The sequence below is a fragment of the Anomaloglossus baeobatrachus genome, chromosome 5 (genome assembly GCF_048569485.1).
Source record: "Anomaloglossus baeobatrachus isolate aAnoBae1 chromosome 5, aAnoBae1.hap1, whole genome shotgun sequence".
In the NCBI taxonomy this organism is placed as follows: Eukaryota; Metazoa; Chordata; class Amphibia; order Anura; family Aromobatidae; genus Anomaloglossus; species Anomaloglossus baeobatrachus.
This window is the reverse complement of record NC_134357.1, coordinates 550,441,948-550,463,645: the sequence shown is the minus strand read 5'-3', so window position 1 is coordinate 550,463,645 and position 21,698 is coordinate 550,441,948. Positions and strand designations below refer to the sequence as shown.

Genomic DNA, 21,698 nt, shown 5'->3' with positions numbered 1-21,698 from the left:
ATGTCTATTCTAAATAAAGAATCTTCCCCATATTGATATCAGAGAGAAAAAGTGACCGCCATACACAACACAATCCACTAGACCAAGACCGATAATACCACATACAGTGCCTTGCGAAACTCCAGCATCCAGTCCAGTGGTAAAACATTTTTTTTCTCTTTATTTAATATAGCATAAAAGAGCCATCAAAGTGGCATGGTGCCAACCATACAAAGAAGACGCGTTTCGGACGTCTCGGCGTCCTTGATCACATAACAATAGTTGGAAAACACACCTTTTAAAGGGTATAAACCGGAACTGACCTCATAGCAAAAAACATGTGGACTAATTAGCACAATGAAATCAACATAGCATCACCTGAAAAAAAAACAGAAGGGGTTGATATATGTTGTTCAATTCATTCCTCAGGTTTAATCCAATTGGAATTCTAGTATTAAGAATAAAAATCCATTTAGCTTATTTTATGTGGAGTGTTTTATTTATGCCACCATCTCTTTCGGGAATAGAAATGTTCTCAATAGCATTTACTGCGAAAAAATCTAATTTCTTTTTCGCACTATTGGGAGACCCAGACAATTGGGTGTATAGGCTATGCCTGCGGAGGCCGCACAAAGTACTACACTTAAAAGTGTTAGGCCCCTCCCCTTCTGCCTATACACCCCCCGTGCTCCCACGGGCTCCTCAGTTTTTTGCTTTGTGCGAAGGAGGTCAGACACGCACAGCACAGCTCCACAGATTAGTCAGCAGCAGCTGCTGACTGTCGGATGGAAGAAAAGTGGGCCCATATAGGGCCCCCAGCATGCTCCCTTCTCACCCCACTCTTGTCGGCGGTGTTGTTAAGGTTGAGGTATCCATTGCGGGTACGGAGGCTGGAGCCCACATGCTGCTTTCCTTCCCCATCCCCCTCTGGGCTCTGGGTGAAGTGGGATCTTACCGGTCTCCAGGCACTGAGACCGTGCTCCATCCACAACTCCTGTGGAGCCTGATGGATAGGAGCCGAGTATCGTTCAGGGACATGGCCCTGCATCTTGGAGGTACTCTGTATCCCTGTGGGGACCGCGCACGGCATCACCTCAGCTTTGCTGGGTGTGCTAGTGCACCGGGGACCGCGGCGCTGACCGGGTCTATATGTGCCATTACACACTCAGCGTCGCTGAGTGTGTTTATATGTAAGGGCTACCGCACTAACCGCCGCTGCCATGGGACACTGCGGCGCGGCTGGGACTTGTAGTTCGCCGGGGACTTTCACGCCGGCCGCGCTTTTACGGCGGCCACGTTTATTACTAGAGTCCCCGGCTTCCTTGCGGCCTAGTTTACTTTTCTCCCGCCCTCAGCCCTGACAGGCAGGGGGAAGGGCGGGACGCTGCACGGAGCGAGCAGCTCTGAGGGCTGGAGTATGATTTACATACTCCACCCCCCTCACTGTGCACGGTGTGAGCACCAGTTCGCGCTCTTTCTCGGCCACGCCCACAGCTCCCTCATCTCGTCAGGACGCCGCAGCCATTCCTGTCAGCTCCACCGACGCTGCAGAAGAGGGACAAGTCCTGGGAGACCCAGACACGGTCTCTGGTGGCCTCACAACCGCTTTAGGCGGCTGGTAAGCAGCACCTGTTGGTGCTAGCCCCATGGTGCTGTAGTGTATTGGTACATTATTTGTGTATCATATATACTTTACACTGTATGAGCACAGTGCATTCTGGCTATATACCCTTTTGTGTAACTCAAGGAAAACTATAGCATGGCGCCCACAAAAGGCAGGGGTGCCAAAACACAGGCTTATTATGCTGCCTGCGCCGCTTGTAAGACCCCACTACCGGCAGGTTCCACTGACCCTCATTGTGTGCAGTGTTCGACCCCTGTGCCACTTCTTCAGCCGGAGCCTATGCTAAGAGGGGCCCAGGGGGAGACACCTGTTGACACTGTCCAGGTGACGGGGACTGAGTTTGCTAAACTCTCTGAGACTATGGCTAAGATACTAGAAGCCTTGCAGTCCAGGCCGGTATCTCAGCAACGGGACCCTGATGAATCGTTGTTCCCGGGCCCCCCTCAGTTGGACCAACAATGTCCTCCCGGGGTATCTCCTACATCCCAGTCTGAGGGTTCTGACTTAGACCCCAGCCCCAGATTGACTAAGCGGGCTCGCTTAGAATTTCCCTCAACATCATATTGTTTAGGGTCTCAGCGGGGGGAATCTTTGGTTGATGATGCGGAGACAGCTGATCAGGATTCTGATCCTGAGAGCGCTCTCAATCTTAATACTCCAGACGGGGACGCCATAGTGAACGATCTTATTGCGTCCATCCATCAGTTGCTGGATATTTCTCCCTCAGCCCCTCCGGCGGAGGAGTCAGCTTCTCAGCAGGAGAAATTTCATTTCAGGTTTCCCAAGCGGACACAGAGTATGTTTCTAGACCACTCTGATTTCAGAGAGGCAATCCAGAATCACCATACTTGTCCAGATAAGCGTTTTTCTAAGCGCCTTAAGGATACACGTTATCCTTTCCCCCCGGACGTGGTTAAAGGTTGGACTCAATGTCCCAAAGTGGATCCTCCAATCTCCAGACTGGCGGCTAGATCCATACTTGCAGTGGAAGATGGGGCCTCGCTCAAAGATGCCACTGACAGGCAGATGGAGCTCTGGTTGAAATCCATCTATGAAGCTATCGGAGCTTCTTTTGCCACAGCATTCGCAGCCGTATGGGCGCTGCAAGCTATCTCAGCAGGTCAAGCGCAAATTGAAGCAGCCACTTGCACGGCCGCGCCACAAGTGGCATCCATTACCACCCAGACCTCGGCAATTGCGTCTTACGCTATTAATGCTGTCCTGGACTCTGTGAGCCGTACGGCGGTGGCGACCGCCAATTCGGTGGTACTCCGCAGGGCCTTGTGGCTACGGGAATGGAAGGCAGATTCTGCTTCCAAAAAGCGCTTAACCAGTTTGCCAATTTCTGGCGACAGGCTGTTTGGCGAGCGTCTGGATGAAATCATCAAACAATCCAAGGGAAAGGATACATCCTTACCCCAGCCCAAACAGAACATTCCCCAACAGAGGAGAGGGCAGGCGAGGTTTCGGTCCTTTCGGGGCGCGGGCAGGTCCCAATTCTCCTCGTCCAAAAGGTCTCAGAAAGAACAAAGGAACTCTGATGCATGGCGGTCTAAGTCACGTCCTAAAAAGAACATTGGAGGCACCGCTAACAAGGCGGCTTCCTCATGACTTTCGACCTCCTCTAGTAGCATCCTCGGTCGGTGGCAGGCTCTCCCGCTTTTGCGACGCCTGGCTGCCACAAATAAAAGACCGTTGGGTGAGAGACATTCTGTCTCACGGTTACAAGATAGAGTTCATCTCTCGTCCCCCGACTCGATTCTTCAGGTCTTCTCCGCCTCCCGAGAGAGCCGAGGCTCTTCTGCAGGCGCTGGGCACTCTGAAGGCAGAAGGAGTGGTGGTCCCTGTTCCTCTTCATCAACAGGGCCACGGTTTTTACTCCAACTTGTTTGTGGTCCCAAAGAAGGACGGGTCTTTCCGTCCTGTCCTAGACCTGAAACTTCTCAACAAACACGTAAAGACCAGGCGGTTCCGGATGGAATCCCTTCGCTCCGTCATCGCCTCAATGTCCCAAGGAGATTTCCTTGCATCGATCGATATCAAAGATGCTTATCTCCACGTTCCGATTGCCCCAGAGCACCAGCGCTTCTTGCGCTTCGCCATAGGAAACGAACACCTGCAGTTCGTGGCACTGCCATTCGGCCTGGCAACAGCCCCACGGGTTTTCACCAAGGTTATGGCTACTGTAGTAGCGGTCCTCCATTCTCAGGGTCACTCGGTGATCCCGTACTTGGACGATCTGTTGATCAAGGCACCCTCTCAAGAGGCATGCCAACACAGCCTCGACGCTACCCTGGAGACTCTCCAGAGTTTCGGGTGGATCATCAATTTTCCAAAGTCAAATCTGACACCGGCCCAATCGCTCACATACCTTGGCATGGAGTTTCATACCCTCTCAGCGATAGTGAAGCTTCCGCTGATCAAGCAGCGGTCACTACAGACAGGGGTACAATCTCTCCTTCAAGGCCAGTCACACCCCTTGAGGCGCCTCATGCACTTCCTGGGGAAGATGGTGGCAGCAATGGAGGCAGTCCCTTTCGCGCAGTTTCACCTGCGTCCTCTTCAATGGGACATCCTACGCAAATGGGACAGGAAGCCGACGTCCCTCGACAGGACCGTCTCCCTCTCTCAGGCGACCAAAGCTTCCCTTCGGTGGTGGCTTCTTCCCACTTCATTATCGAAGGGGAAATCCTTCCTACCCCCATCCTGGGAAGTAGTCACGACGGACGCAAGTCTGTCAGGGTGGGGAGCGGTTTTTCTCCACCACAGGACTCAGGGTACGTGGTCCCGGCAAGAGTCCTCGCTTCAGATCAATGTTCTGGAAATTCGGGCAGTGTATCTTGCCCTGAAAGCGTTCCAGCAGTGGCTGGAAGGCAAGCAGATCCGAATTCAGTCGGACAATTCCACAGCGGTGGCATACATCAACCACCAAGGCGGCACACGCAGTCGACAAGCCTTCCAGGAAGTCCGGCGGATTTTGATGTGGGTGGAAGCCACGGCCTCCACCATATCCGCAGTTCACATCCCAGGCGTGGAAAACTGGGAAGCAGATTATCTCAGTCGCCAGGGCATGGACGCAGGGGAATGGTCCCTTCACCCGGACGTGTTTCAGGAGATCTGTTGCCGCTGGGGGGTGCCGGACGTCGACCTCATGGCGTCCCGGCACAACAACAAGGTACCAACGTTCATGGCACGGTCTCAAGATCCCAGAGCTCTGGCGGCAGACGCCTTAGTTCAGGATTGGTCGCAGTTTCAGCTCCCTTATGTGTTTCCTCCGCTGGCACTGTTGCCCAGAGTGTTACGCAAGATCAGGGCCGACTGCCGCCGCGCCATCCTCGTCGCTCCAGACTGGCCGAGGAGGTCGTGGTACCCGGATCTGTGGCATCTCACGGTCGGCCAACCGTGGGCACTACCAGACCGACCAGACTTGCTGTCTCAAGGGCCGTTTTTCCATCTGAATTCTGCGGCCCTCAACCTGACTGTGTGGCCATTGAGTCCTGGATCCTAGCGTCTTCAGGGTTATCTCAAGAAGTCATTGCCACTATGAGACAGGCTAGGAAACCAACGTCCGCCAAGATTTATCACAGGACGTGGAAAATTTTCCTGTCGTGGTGCTCTGCTCAGGGTTTTTCTCCCTGGCCATTTGCATTACCTACTTTTCTGTCCTTCCTTCAATCTGGACTGGAAAAGGGTTTGTCGCTCGGTTCCCTTAAGGGACAAGTTTCAGCGCTCTCTGTTTTTCCAGAAGCGCCTAGCTAGACTTCCACAGGTACGCACGTTCCTGCAGGGAGTTTGTCACATCGTTCCACCTTACAAGCGGCCGTTAGAACCCTGGGATCTAAACAGGGTGCTGATGGTTCTTCAGAAACCACCATTCGAGCCAATGAGAGATATCTCCCTCTCACGACTTTTGCAGAAAGTGGTTTTTCTAGTAGCAGTCACTTCTCTTCGGAGAGTGTCTGAGCTAGCAGCGTTGTCGTGCAAAGCCCCTTTTCTGGTTTTTCACCAGGACAAGGTGGTTCTACGTCCGGTTCCGGAATTTCTCCCTAAGGTGGTATCCCCCTTTCATCTCAATCAGGATATTTCCTTACCCTCTTTTTATCCTCATCCAGTTCACCAATGTGAAAAGGATTTGCACTTGTTAGATCTGGTGAGAGCACTCAGACTCTACATTTCTCGTACGGCGCCCCTGCGCCGCTCGGATGCACTCTTTGTCCTTGTCGCTGGCCAGCGTAAAGGGTCACAGGCTTCCAAATCAACCCTGGCTCGGTGGATCAAGGAGCCAATTATCGAAGCTTACCGTTCGGCTGGGCTTCCGGTTCCCTCAGGGCTGAAGGCCCATTCTACCAGAGCCGTGGGAGCGTCCTGGGCTTTGAGGCACCAGGCTACGGCTCAACAGGTGTGTCAGGCGGCTACCTGGTCGAGCCTGCACACTTTCACGAAGCACTATCAGGTGCATACCTATGCTGCGGCGGATGCCAGCCTAGGTAGACGAGTCCTTCAGGCGGCGGTTGCCCACCTGTAGGAAAGGGCCGTTTTACGGCTCTCTTACGAGGTATTATTTTACCCACCCAGGGACTGCTTTTGGACGTCCCAATTGTCTGGGTCTCCCAATAGAGCGAAAAAGAAGAAGGGAATTTTGTTTACTTACCGTAAATTCCTTTTCTTCTAGCTCTAATTGGGAGACCCAGCACCCGCCCCTGTTTTTTTGTGTACACATGTTGTTCATGTTGAATGGTTTCAGTTCTCCGAGTTTCCTTCGGATTGAAGTTACTTTAAACCAGTTTATAATTATTTTTCCTCCTTCTTGCTTTTGCACCAAAACTGAGGAGCCCGTGGGAGCACGGGGGGTGTATAGGCAGAAGGGGAGGGGCCTAACACTTTTAAGTGTAGTACTTTGTGCGGCCTCCGGAGGCATAGCCTATACACTCAATTGTCTGGGTCTCCCAATTAGAGCTAGAAGAAAAGGAATTTACGGTAAGTAAACAAAATTCCCTTCTTTCCTTCATGAATATTAGTAAAATGTTGAGAAGCACCCGAAGGGCTTCTAGTACTAGTATTATTAGTGTCATATACATGCTCAGATATTCTCTTTCTGAGGGCACGATTTGTGCTTCCCACGTACTGAAGCTTGCAAAAAGTACAGGTAATGACATATACTACACTACATGTCCCACAATTGAGAAATTAATTGATGTTATATATTTTATTTGTAAGATCCGCAACACACATCCGTTTTTTTTTTTGTACCTGTGCGGTGCGTTTTTGCACGTACCGGAGACACGGAGACCCATGTTATTCAATGGTAGATGGCACACACACGTAAAATCACACGGAACGTGTGTCCATGTGGTAAGTACGTGTGTGCACTTTTCTACAAGAATGACATGTCCGTTTTTGGCCGGCAGCACGCAGGCACGGACCCGCTTTAGTCTATGGGTCCGTGCCTGCACGGACCGCACACGGAGTATGTCCGTGTTCAGCACGTATCGTCCGTGTCCGTTTTTCATCACAAAATCTGCAACACTTGTTTCCAATCTATGAGGTCAATTGAAAGCAAACAACAACACCAGGATCTCATGCTGAATGATTAAATTTGTTAATTGGGTAAGAATGCGGGCCTTTAAAAACGGACAGCACACGGACAGCACACGTACGTATTTTAAGTCAATACGGACATTCCACACGCACACACGGCTCGCATACGCCATCACACGGATGCCATACGTACCAGAGAAACGCCCCTAAAAAACGGAACACGGACCCGAAAAATGGACCGTAAGACACGTACGTTTTTTTTGCGGAAGTGTGTTTTAGGCCTAACACAGGAGCCAAACTTGTTTCCATTAATCATAAATCTGCATAAACCGCATGTTTTTTTACCGCACTTGTATGAACCCACTGTAGAAAGCCAACTGCTACCACCTGCAGTTTCCGTGGTGGAACATTTATTGGTATGATCAGATGGAGCTATAATGGATCCTATAGTACAATTTTTTTTGGAAACAAATTTGACTCCGTTTTGTAAGATTTTTTTGGTAATCTCATCCAAATTAAGTATGGGAAGATATTTTCTAATGATATCAACAATAGAATAGTAGTCAACACTATATTTTGTATAAAAAACAACTGCACTATTTCGTTCATTTTTTTTGGGTGATTTTTTTGATAAAGTTGGTCCCTAGTAACGTTTTCCACTTTCTCTTTAGCCTTGTGAACTACTGCTTTAGCATATCCTCTGTGAGCAAACCTATTCTCAATAATGCTGCATTCATCAAGATATGCGGTTGTAGTAATGCAACATCTTTTGGCCCTAATAAATTCCCCAGTGGGGATGTTGTTAATAACGCATCTAGGATGGCAACTATCTGCATGTAAGAGGGAATTTCCCGCAGTTTTTTTTCATACATAATTCATACATAAACTGTAAATTAAATGGGTTGTTCCTTAGATAGGAAATGAAGTTCTCAGTGTCCCTCTCATCGCCCTTCCAAACCAGTATAATATCGTCGATAAATCTCAAAAAATTGCGATATTATCTAAAAAGGGATTATTGGTTGTAAAAATATACTCTCCCACCATGTTAAAAAGATGTTAGCAAGGGACGGTGAGAACTTCGCTCCCATGGCGCAGCCATGTAATCTTTTACATAACTACAGTAATGTTTCGGAGGATCTGCAGCAATTCTTGGTGGAAGCTACCTGTTTTTTGTTGAGAAATAATTTTTTCATGTTTATGGGAAAGGTTTTCTTACAATTACGTGTAATATTGCAATTTTTTTGAGATTTATCGACGATATTATACTGGTTTGGAAGGGCGATGAGAGGGACGCTGAGAACTTAATTTCCCATCTAAGGAACAACCCATTTAATTTACAGCTTACGTATGAGTATAACATCAATTTTATCTCTTTTCTTGATATTAAGTTTTTTTCTAACATTACCACCAATTGAGTTGACTGTACAATCTTCCGAAAAAAAACTGCGGGCAATTCCCTCTTACATGCGGGTAGTTGCCATCCTAGATGCGTTGTTAACAATATCCCCACTGGGGAATTTATTAGAGCCAAAAGATGTTGCACTACTACAACCGCATATCTTGAGAATAGGTTTGCTCACAGAGGATATTCTAAAGCAGTAGTTCACAAGGCTAAAGAGAAAGTGGAAAACGTTACTAGAGACCAACTTTTGTTGAAAAAAATCACCCAAAAAAAATGACCGGAATAGTGCAGTTGTTTTTTCTACAAAATATAGTGTTGACTACTATTCTATTGTTGATCTCATTAGAAAATATCTTCCTATACTTAATTTGGATGAGATTACCAAAAAAATGTTACAAAACGGAGTCAAATTTGTTTCCAAAAAAAATTGTACTATAGGATCCATTATATCTCCATCTGATTAAACCAATAAATGTCCCACCATTTAAACCGCAGGTGGCAGTAGTTGGCTTTCTACAGTGGGTGCATACAAGTGCGGTAAAAAAAACATGCGGTTTATGTATCTTTTGTATCATCTTTTATCTCTAACCTCCTCTCTTGGCCTTTCACAACTAACTAACTCTCCTACACATGAAGGTGGGAATATGCTGGACCTGGTCTTCTCCCGTCTCTGCTCAGTGCATGATTTCACTAACTCCCTCTCCCACTCTCTGACCACAACCTTCTTTCATTCTTGGTCAAGAGCTGTCAACCCACTCAAGACACCCCCATTTACCTCCCATATAGGAATTTACATGCCATTAACAACCAGGAATTTCTAAAGAAGTTGCAGTCATCACTGGCCCCAATATCCTCCCTCTCATGTCCTGACTCTGCTGTAAAACATTATAATGACACCCTACACAGCATCCTAGATGAATCTGCACCTGCTACACACAGAGCAACTCGGTGCAGACGGCAGCAGCCCTGGCACACGTTGCAAACACGCTTTCTCCAGCGGTGTTCCAGGTGTGCTGAACGTCTGTGGAGAAAATCCAATCTAGCCGAAGATTTCATCCATTATAAGTTTATGCTCAAAACATACAATGCTGTCCTTCAACTCTCCAAACAAGCATACTTTAACACCCTCATCACCTCTCTAGCCAACAATCCTAAACAACTCTCTGATACTTTGCATTCCCTCTTAGGACCAAGAGTTCTGGCCCCAACCACCAACCTCAGTGCAGATGACCTGGCCAATTACTTTAAAGAAAAAATTGACCATATACACCAGGAAATTTCCTCCCATCCTCATAACACCACACATTGTCTGCCCTCCTACACTTCATCTAGCTCACTTTCACTCTTTGATCCAGTCACAGAAGAAGAAGTCACCAGGCTCCTCGCATCTTCTCGCCCTCCTACCTGCACCAGTGACCCTATTCCCTCACATCTCCTTAAATCTGTCACCTCAGCTGTCACCACTCACCTAACTAAAATATTCAATCTCTCTGTCCTCTGGTGTCTTTCCCTCCTCCTTCAAACATGCCAGCATACACCCATTACTTAAAATACCATCCCTGGACCAAAATTGTGCCGCTAACTACAGACCTGTCTCTAATCTCCCCTTCATCTCCAAACTCCTGGAACGTCTGGTCCACTCCCGTTTAATCCGCTATCTGTCAAATAATTCTCTCCTTGACCCTCTACAATCCGGTTTCCGCTCCTTACATTCTACTGAAACTGCTCTTACTAAAGTCTCTAATGATTTACTAACAGCTAAATCTAATGGTCACTACTCCCTGCTGATCCTCCTGGATCTCTCTGCTGCATTCGATACTGTGGATCACCAGCTCCTACTCACTATGCTCCGCTCTATCGGGCTCAAGGACACCGTTCTTTCCTGGTTCTCCTCTTACCTCTCTGACCTCTGACGCTCATTCACTGTATCCTTTGCCGGCTCCTCTTCCTCTCCTCTTCCCCTTACGGTCGGGGTTCCTCAGGGTTCAGTCCTAGGCCCCCTCCTGTTCTCTCTATACACAGCCCCTATTGGACAAACCATCAGCAGATTTGGTTTCCAGTACCATCTCTATGCTGATGACACCCAACTGTACACATCTTCTCCTGACATCACCCCTGCACTATTACAAAATACTACCGATTGTCTGTCCGCTGTCTCCAACATCATGTCCTCCCTCTATCCAAAACTGAACCTGTCAAAAACTGAATTTCTCCTGTTTCCTCCCTCTCCTAACCTTCCGAAACCCAATATTACCATTTATGTGTGTGGCTCTACCATTACGCCCCAGCAGCACGCCCGCTGTCTTGGGGTTATATTTGACTCCTATCTTTCCTTCACTCCCCACATTCGTTCACTTACTCGTTCTTGTCACTTCCACCTCAAAAACATCTCAAGAATTCGACCTTTTCTTACCGTTGACTCTGCAAAAACTCTTACTGGTGCTCTCATTCATTCTCGCCTGGATTATTGTAACTCTTTACTAATTGCTCTCCCTGTTACTAAACTCTCCCCTCTCCAATCCATTCTGAATTCCGCAGCCAGGATCATTTTCCTCTGCAACCGCTTCACTGATGCCTCTGCTCTTTGCCAGTCATTGCACTGGTTGCCTATCCGTTACAGAATCCAATATAAACTTATCACTCTCACTTACAAAGCTCTCCACAGTTCTGCACCACCCTACATCTCCTCCCTCATCTCTATCACCCCACCCGTGCCCTCCGCTCTGCTAATGACTTAAGACTGACATGCTCAACAATTCGAACCTCCCACTCCCGTCTTCAAGATTTCTCACGAGCTGCGCCTGTGCTCTGGAACACACTACCAAGAGAAATCCGATTAATTCCCAACATCCACACCTTTAAGCGGGCCCTAAAAACGTATTTCTTTAGACTAGCCTATCACCTCACTTCCCTGATTTAAGCTTGTCCCTTTCTGCCCTTCAAAAAATTTACTTCCAGTTCTCGTCCCCTGTACCTGTATAAATTCTCACCGACGGGTTCATGCAGCTGCTTTTGAATACCCTATTAAATCGATGGCTGGACCATATATGACAAGCTTTTCTCCCCCCCATTCACCTTTTGTGTATCCCCTATTTCCTCATAGACTGTAAGCTTACGAGCAGGGCCCTCACTCCTCCTGGTATCTTAATTTTGTTATTTTGTATTGTCTCATTGTCTGTACATGTCCCCTCTGAATTGTAAAGCGCTGCGGAATATGTTGGCGCTATAGAAATAAAACTTTATTATTATTATTATTATTATTATTATTATTATTATTATTATTATTATGTAGATTTATTATTAATGGAAACAATTTTGGCTCCTGTGTTACAAATAAAATATATAACATCAATTCATTTCTCAATTGTGGGACATGTAGTGTAGTATATGTTATTACCTGTACTTTTTGCAAGCTTCAGTACGTGGGGAGCACAAATCGTGCCCTCAGAGAATATCTGAGCATGTATATGACACTAATAATACTAGTACTAGAAGCCCTTCGGGTGCTTCTCAACATTTTACCAATATTCATGAAGGAAAATTAGATTTTTTTCACAGTAAATGCTATTGAGAACATTTCTATTCCCAAAAGAGGTGGTGACATAAATAAAACACTCCACATAAAAGAAGCTAAATGGATTTTTATTCTTAATACTAGAGTTCCATTTGGATTGAACCTGAGGAATAAATTGAACAACATATATTAACCCCTTCTGTTTTTTCAGGTGATGCTATGTTGATTTCATTGTGCTAATTAGTCCACATGTTTTTTGCTATGATGTCTGTTCCGGTTTATACCCTTTTAAATGGTGTGTTTTCCAACTATTGTTATTTGATCAAGGACGCTGCGACGTCCAAAACGCGTTTTATTTGTATGGTTGGCACCATGCCACTTTGATTGCTCTTTTATGCTATATTAAATAAAGAAAAAAAACATTTTTTACCACTGGACTGGATGCTGGAGTTTTTTGTACGTGGATTCAGGAGTGGCCTCCCTTCCGTGCACCGTCTGGAATTGTCTTCATCGGGTGAGCTTGTTTTCCTTGTATTCATGGACAGTGCCTTGCGAAAGTATTCGGCCCTCTTGAATTTTTCAACCTTTTCCCACATTTCAGGCTTCGAACATAAAGATAAAATATTTAATATTATGGTGAAGAAACAACAACAAGTGGGACACAATTGTGAAGTTGAACGAATTGTATTGCTTATTTTAAACTTTTTTTTAAAAAAATAAATAACTGAAAATTGGGGCGTCCTCTTTACTTTCAGTGCAGCAAACTCACTCCCGAAGTTCATTGAGGATCTCTGAATGATCCAATGTTGTCCTAAATGACTGATGATGATAAATATAAGCCACCTGTGTGTAATCAAGTCTCCGTATAAATGCACCTGCTTTGTGATAGTCTCAGTGTTTTGTTTAAAGCGCAGATGGCATCATCAAGACCAAGGAACATAACAGGCAGGTTCGTGATACTGTTGTGGAGAAGTTTAAAGCTGGATTTGGTCGCAAAAAGATTTCCAAAACTTTAAACATCCCAAGGAGCACTGTACAAGCGATAATATTGAAATGGAAAGAGTATCATAGCACTGCAAATCTACGAAGACCCAGCTGTCCCTCAATAAATTAATCTCAAACAAGGACTTATCAGAGATGCAGCCAAGAGACCCATGATCACTCTGGATGAACTGCAGAGATCTACAGCTGAGGTGGGAGAGTCTGTCAATAGGACAACAATCAGTCGAACACTGTACAAATCTGGCCTTTATGGAAGAGTGGCAAGGAGAAAGCATTTTGTCAAAGATATCCATAAATAGTGTCGTTTAAAGTTTGCCACAAGCCACCTGGGAGACACACCAAACAGGTGGAAGAAGGTGCTCTAGTCAGATGAAACAAAAATCCAACTATTTGGGCACAATGCCAAACGATATGTTTGGGGTAAAAGCAACACAGCTCATCACCCTGAACACACCATCCCCACTGTCAAACATGGTGGTGGCATCATCATGGTATGGGCCTGCTTTTCTTCAATAGGGACAGGGAAGATGGTTAAAGTTAATGGGAAGATGGATGGAGCCAAATGCAGGACCATTCTTGAAGAAAACCTGTAGGAGTCTGCAACAGACTTGAGACTTGGACGGAGATTTGTCTTCCAACAAGACAATGATCCCAAAAATAAAGCAAAATCTACAATGGAATGGTTCACAAATAAACATATCCAGGTGTTAGAATAGCCAAGTCAAAGTCCAGACCTGAATCCAATCGAGAATCTGTGGAAAGAGCTGAAAACTGCTATTCACAAATGCTCTCCATCCAACCTCATTCAGCTCGAGCTGTTTTCAAAGGAAGAATGGGAAAGAATTTCAGTCTCTCGATGTGCAAACTGATACACATATCCCAAGCGACTGCAGCTGTAATCGCAGCAAAAGGTGGCGCTACAAAGTATTAACTTAAAGGGGACGAATAATATTGCATGCCCCACTTTTCAGTTATTTATTTTTTTTAAAGAAGTTTAAAATAAATAAGAAATTTCGTTCACCTTCACAATTGTGTCCCACTTGTTGATTCTTCACCATACTATTCAAAATTTTATCTTTAAATTTGAAGCCTGAAATGTGGGAAAAGGTTGAAAAATTCAAGGGGGCCGAATACTTTCTTAAGGCACAGTACAAGGGGAAAATGCTGCCACACTGTGACCAGACAACATATTACCACCACATAGTGACTGAAAACAACCAAATACAAGGGAGAAATACCGCCCCAGTGACCAGACCACATATTGACTGAATAATACCAGTGTCCCAATTTACTCTATAATGTCCCCCACTGCCCTATAATGTCCCAATTTGCTCCATAATGAGCCTCATTGCCCCACAATGTCCCAATACGCTTCATAATGACCCCCATTGCCCCAGAATGTCCCAATTTGTTTTATAATGTCCCCCACTGCCCTGTAATGTCCCTCATTGACCCATAATGTGCCCTATAACAGACCCCCACCTCCCAATTATGTCCCTTGTAATGTAACACCGCTCCTCCGCCACCACAGCCCCCTTATCTAAATTTATTCTAAATGTCATCTTCGGCTCCTCATGGAGCGCTTACCTCTTCTCTGCAGCCCTGGCGGCAGTGTGATGACAGCAGCTGCATGTTGGTGCGGGGCTGAGGAGCTCCTCTACCTCAGTCTTCTCGCCGCCGCACTGTTCAAATGTACAGTTGAATAGCGGCTCAGTCTCCAGGTCCTGCGCACCTCATATGTGCAGGCCTAGACTTCCGCAGTTCAGTGTTAGGACCTTCGGTGCCTCATATGACTGTGATGTCACTAAAGGTCATTCTGCAACTGCGGAAACTTCAGTGATCGTACAGAACTTGTACTATCACTGAAGTTCATGATTGAAAGGCTGGGGGCCCTCAGTGTGGGGGCCCTGGATCAGCCGCCCAGTCTGCCCACCAATAAATGCCGGCCGAGAGAAACAGATGGCCCCGTCGCCCTGCATAGCCGCTCCGCTCTATATAAGCATGGGAGCCCACTGAGACCCCGGGGCCTACTGGGAAAGCCCCGGTACCCCGGTGGGCCAGTCTGACCCTGGCTGTGAAGGTCTTGTATTAAGTCTTGTTTTATCCACCAGTAGGGATGAGCGGTTCTGTGAAGGCTTGGTTCGCCAGCAGCAATCGAGCCGAACCTCAACAGACTCGATCTGGACCGGAACCCTGGAGTAACTTTGGAGTAAGTTATTGACTGGCAGTTTGGCTCACATAGGGCTCATCACCAAGCATACCTAAGCAAAGTGTTACTCGCGCAAGTTATGCTCGCACGTCCGATCCACGAACCTAAACCTTGATTTTTAAATTTGGTATTCTGTTCGAAAGCCGAACCTCAGGTTCATCTCTATTCCCCAGTATTATATGTTTTATACTTGTGTAATGAGAATGGTGGAGATGGCAGGATTAGAACTGATCATACAGTAGATGTGACTTCTCTATCTCTCTGTGACTTTTACAATATTTGTTTCAGGGTGAAGATCTGACCCATATTAATGCTACAGAGACATATGTGATGGGTGATGAGCGTAGTAAAGAGGAGATTCCTACAGATAACCACCCAGGTGAGTAGTGACCACTAAATGCAGAGAAGTCACAGATTCTTCTCAGTCACCGGCTGTGGCTGCTTTTTCGGTGGTGTAGTTTGGCCACATCACACTCAAGTGGTCGCCATCCTGCCATTAAACTACTGCGTTGAAACTGTCCCCATTACTTTGGGCATTGGAAGTCCTTCTGTTGGAATTAGTAATTACGTACTCACAGCGACCCAGATCTGAAAGCTACAAAGCCAAATAGCAGTGTACGTAGAATGTACGGACAAGTTAAAACAATCAGTTGAAGAACAATTTTATGATGGGCCTCTAAGAAAAAGTGGAGGGTAATGATGCTGCTTCCTTCCTAGAATCCTGGCATCATATAAGATGTATCTACCTTCTCTCTATTTTGTGCTGCTGAATGTGATAATATGGTTCCTACTAGAAATGAGCGAACCTGTTCGATTAAAGGTTTACAATTTTAAATTCGGTACAAGCCTAAGCTTGTTCGGTAACCCTAGTATTTTCCCCAACAGTCGGCAATATTCGGTTTTGTTCGATCCATGATCGCATTTTAAAAAAAAATATTTTTTTAATAACATGTTATGCTTTTGGATAGGATTATGGTGCTGTATGATGAATGGGGGGAGGGGGGGTGTTTGATGAGTGGAGGGGGTGGGGACTTGGGAAAAGCCAGAGGCGTGCAGCACAATTTTTTTTTTTTCTTAAATTTATTTGTAGATGTTCCTGCAGCCAATCACAGTGCAGCAAACATCACAAGGTTCAGACACATGAGTGTCATTGGCTGCCTAAGTCATATATCCATTTGTATATAAAATGCGGACATGCGGCATCGGCGCCATTTTGTGAAAGTGAAACATAACGGAAAGTGCTGCCGCCGGGGCTGCTAGACAGCTTAGCTAGGGATTTATAGATTGGTAGTTGAGATAGATAGGAGAGCGATAGTGTAGAATAGGGGCGTGCATTATAGGAAAAGATGTGTGCCACATATCAGCATTTACCGTAATTATAGAAATAGAATCTAAATAGGTATTGCTACTGTCAGGACCGGTATTCCCCACTCCAGAGTTTCCCAGACCCGGCCTGGTCATGTCAGGGGTTAAATCCCATCAGCCTCGTTCAGGTTTCAGGAGACCTTATATCTGGTCGCTGCACCAGCATTTCAGTGCTAGTTATAGTTTTGCTCTGCAGTCTGTGAATAGCTCTGGTGAGATTTCCTGTTTGATCTTACTCCTTGTTACCGTGCCCTGACCTGTACCCTCCCCCATTCGTCCATCTGTCCCAGTCCCTGACTTCCCACTCCTGTCAGTTGTTTTCCCATCCTAGTTCATCCTCCTTCCTGTGCTTGTGTCTCCTCACCCTCTGGTCTTGTCTTTTGTTCCCTGTGCGCTTTGTGTTTTTCTCTGCATACCTGATTCCCCAGCATCCCACCTCGGTTCTCCTTTCTGACCTGATCTTGATCCTCCCTCTGCAGTGTCTTACTTCCCGGCTAGACTTTGACGGCTTGACTACTCCATTGCCCCCTGGTAGTGAATTGCCCGCTGAAGTTACTCTGCTGTACTTCAGCCTCCTTTCTGTTACAGTGTTACTTTGACTCTTTCACTACTCTGCTGCCACCTAGTGGGCAATACGCTGTACTACGTCTTACCAACACTTTGTACAGCGTGACATTATAACCAACCCATACTTTTTCTCTTGTTATGGACCCCTTACGTGCACTTGCAGATGAGATGTCAGAGTTAACCCTGATGATGCAGGATCTGTCCGTGGAGCATATAACTCTGGCGACTGCCCATAATCGGCTTCAGGGGGAGCTTACGGCCGTGGTAAAAACCCTCCAGGGTTCCATGGCTCAGTGGGCCATTAGACAGCCGGATTCCGGTGATATTTCCCTGCACTCTCCTGAACCCACGCTTAAGCTTTCTGATGCATTCTCTGAGGAGAAAGAGAAGTTTTTTACGTTTAGAGAGAGTTGTAGATTATTTTTCTCCCTTAGACCCCGATCCTCTGGGGATCAGAGCCAGCGGGTGGGGATAATTATCTCCTTGCTCAGGGAGGGTCCTCAGACTTGGACCTTCTCGTTGCCCCCGACAGCCCCTTATCGTATGTCGGTGGATAGATTTTTTGATGCCCTGGGACTTATTTATGATGAACATGACCGGGTCATAGTGAGGAGGAGGACACAATTATGGGTCTCGTTCAGGGGAGTCACATGGCTGAATGGTATTGTTCTGAGTTCAGGCAAAGGTCCACCAAGGTGTCCTGGAACGACTCTGCTTTAAGATGCCAGTTTAGGAGAGGACTATCTGATCATCTAAAGGACGCTCTGGCCCTTCATCCTCCACCTAGTTCTTTGGAGGAGACCATGACCAAGGCAGTATGTATGGATTGGAGGTTGCGGGAGAGAGGGATGACCCTGCGAGAGACTCCATTTTGTCCTGTCAAATCTGAGGTTGTTCCACATTCCAAACCCATGGAGGTTGGTGCCATTGATTCCAAGGAAAAAGAGAGGAGACAGCGACAGGAAAGGAGGTTGTGTTTCTATTGTGGAGGTTTGGGACATTGGAAGAAGGACTGTCCCATTTGCCCTCCAACCGCCAAGCCACCGGGAAACGCCTAAGTCTAGGTGATGGTCGAGAAGGTCACCCAGACTCTCAGGTACCCTTTTCTTCATTTCAAAAGATTCTGTTGGAGGTGGAACTCTGTATGGGAGAGTGTTGCCTTTCTGCCTCTGCTTTTGTGGACTGTGGATCCTCCATGAATTTCACTGACTCTAGTCTGGTGTCCAAAGCTAAGATAGGGACCGTTAGGCTAGAGACTTCTATTCATATCATTGCCATTGATAAGACACCGTTGTCCCAGAATGTGCTTAAATTTGTGTCTGAGGAGTTCCTTCTCAAAGGGGGTTCCCTTCACCAGGAACTTATTTCATATCATATCATGGATAACCTCCTAGCTGGGATGGTGTTGGGATTCCCCTAGTTACAGATGATTGACTGGGAATCTCGTGATATTGTTAAATGGGGTCCTAATTGTGCAAATGGTTGTCTTACTACTGTTCAAGTGTCTTCCACTAATCTGGAGGGTATTCCGGAGTACCTAAAAGATTTTGGAGATCTGTCTTCCGAAAAAGAGGCTGAGGTTTTGCCACCACATCACTCTTATGATTGTACCATCAATCTCATTCCGGGTGCTAAATTGCCCAAGGCCCGTTTGTACAATATTTCTGGCCCGGAACGCAATGCCATGAAAAGTATATTTCTGATAGTTTAAAGGGAACCTGTCAGCAGAAATTTTGCAATAAACCTAAAAGTTTCCCCCTCTGCAGCTCCTGGGCTGCATTCTAGCAAGGTTCCTGTTGTTATTGTGCCCCCTTTGAGACCAAAATAAATACATTATAAAGTCTTACCTTTTTGTATGCTAATCTTTTTTTATGTACACGGGGGCGGGCTCTCCTGCGTCCGTTAGTCGCCCTCCTGCCGCTTTACGCCGTCCCCCATCGCTCATTTCCATAACTGAGGACGCCACCCAGTGCTCCAGAAGTCCCCGTGCATGCCCAGTGCCACTCTCGCAGGAGTGAGCACTGTGCAGTGTGACCGCTGGTGACGTGATTGCGCAGGCGTGAGATTATGGGCGGTGCTGTGATTGTCATCAGCAAGTACCCGGCCATAATCTCGTGCCCGCGCTTTTCACTCTGCCTCCACCGTTATGCTGCTCCGCTCCTCCCATCTATTTCCTGCTCCAGGGAAAGATGGGTAAGAGGTGATGTGGGTTCATCTGGCCTGCGCTTGCGCAGAACGGTGGAGGCAGAGGGGAAAGCGCGGGCACGAGATTATGGGCGGGTACTTGCTGATGACAATCACAGTGCTGCCCATAATCTCACGCCTGCGCAATCACGTCACCAGCGGTCACACTGTGCACAGTTTCAGTCCCGCGAGAGTGGCACGGCGCATGCGCGAGACCTCGGAAGCACTGGGCGGCGTCCTCAGTTATGGAAATGAGCGATGGGGGACGGCGTAAAGTAGCAGGAGGGCGACTAACGGACGCAAGAGAGCCCGCCCCCGTGTACATAAAAAAAGATTAGCATACAAAAAGGTAAGACTTTATAATGTATTTATTTTGGTCTCAAAGGGGGCACAATAACAACAGGAACCTTGCTAGAATGCAGCCCAGGAGCTGCAGAGGGGGAATCTTTTAGGTTTAGTGCAAAATTTCTGCTGACAGGTTCCCTTTAAGTAAAGGTCACATTCATCCCTCTGTCTCGTCTGTGGCTGCTGGGTTTTTTTGTTAAACAAAAAAAAAAAAAAGATTGTGGCTTACGCCCATGCCTCGATTTTCAGGAACTCAATAAAATTACAGTCAGAAATGCCTATCACTTTCCACTCATCCCAGATCTCTATAATCAGTTATCTGGAGCGAAATGGTTCTCTAAGCTGGACCTCAGGGGAGCATTTAACCTCAATTGCATCCAGGAGGGGCATGAGTGAAAACAGCATTTTGTGTTCAAGAACTTTCTTTTCTAGGATTTATTCTCTCGGCCGAGGGGTTTCGTATGGATCTCGGAAAGGTACAAGTTATTGCTAATTGGGTACAACCGAGGGACCTCAAGGGCCTCCAGCGTTTTCTTGGTTTCACCAATTATTACAGAAAATGTATTAACCCCTTCACGACCGGCCGATTTTTCGCTTTGTTTTTTTTTTTCGCCATTCTTCTTCCGAGAGACGTACTTTTTTTATTTTTCTGTCAATATCGTCATGTGAGGGCTCTTTTTTTTTTTTTGCCGAACGAGCTGTACTTTTAATTGAAACCATAAGTTTTACCATATAATGTACTGGAAAACAGCAAAAAATTCCAAATGCGGAAAAATTGCAAAAAAGTGTGAGCACTATTGTTTTTGAGATATTTTATTCACTGTGTTCACTATATGGTAAAACTGATGTGTGGGTGTGATGCCTCAGGTCAGTGTGAGTTCGTAGACACTAAACATGTATACGTTTAGGAGTCGACCATCAGGGTTTTCAATAGGGGGGTACTCTGGCGCCGGGACTACGGACACTTAAACTCTCGATGGGGTTATCACAGGTGGTCGGTCCCGGCTTCGTGCCCTGGGCGCTCACTCTGTGGCTGTGGATGGGGTTCAGGGATGATTTTGGGGATATACGTGACGCCACCTGTGGTGTCTGGTAAGCGGGATATACCAGCGCTGCCCGCGGCCGACCCCTGAGGCGATGGTGACAGCAGCTTAAGATCTCTCAGCTCCCCACAGGTGGAGCTATTTTACCTCAGGGCGGCGGGTTGCTGACAAGGAGGGAAGCGACCGAGCGGTGATGGCTGCCTTCTTGTCTGAAGGGTCCAGTAGAACGGCGGAGAGATGACACACCGAGTCCACATCAGCTTAAACAAGTCCTTTTTACTAGTGTCGCGGGCGGCGTGGCGCTGCGCTCGCTAACGCTCGAGTCCGGCGCTGCTGCTGCTCGGTGGCTCGAGCGGTGGGCCGGATCTGGGGACTCGAGCGGCGCTCCTCGCCCGTGAGTGAAAAGGGGTGGTTGGTTTGGGGGATTTAGTCCGTAACGCCACCCACGGGTTGTGGTGAAGGTGGGCACCACCGCTGCTGGTGACGGGGATCCCAGGAGCGATGGTAGGGAGCAGCTGGGATGTTGTTTTCCCCCTCCTTGGGTAGGGGTTGGTGGTCCCGGGGCCCGGTGGTGAGACGGGGAGGCAGGGTAGGTGAGGTGCAGGGTTGCAGGGACAGCGCGGCGCGATGCCAGATGGCACGGATGTACTCACTCAGCAAGAGATGCACAAAGTCTCCGGTAAACCAAACGGCTGGATGGACGGGTCCCGCACCCGGCTGCAGTGTCTCTCCCCGGACAGGTGATGGCGGCTGTCTTTCCCTGCACCTTTGTGTACTGTCCTGACTACGATGGGTCCCCAATGGTAGTCCGCTCCCCGGTGTATGGATGCCGGAGGAGCCTGTTTGCCCGCAGGCGCTGGCCCTTGGGTCTCTAGCCTTTGGCGGTAGCTGTATACCCTCACGGTGCGGACGGTTGCCTTCTAACG

General features: G+C 47.3%; 1 protein-coding gene across 1 annotated transcript in view; it reads left to right on the top strand.

Moving 5' to 3' along the window:
* Positions 1–21,698, top strand: part of LOC142312967 (uncharacterized) — a gene marked incomplete at its 5' end in the record, with an annotated part of 138,311 nt that overhangs the window by 80,817 nt on the left and 35,796 nt on the right. The window contains 1 exon segment of the mRNA XM_075351956.1: positions 15,557–15,647. Within this exon segment, the coding sequence (XP_075208071.1) occupies positions 15,557–15,647 (91 nt within the window).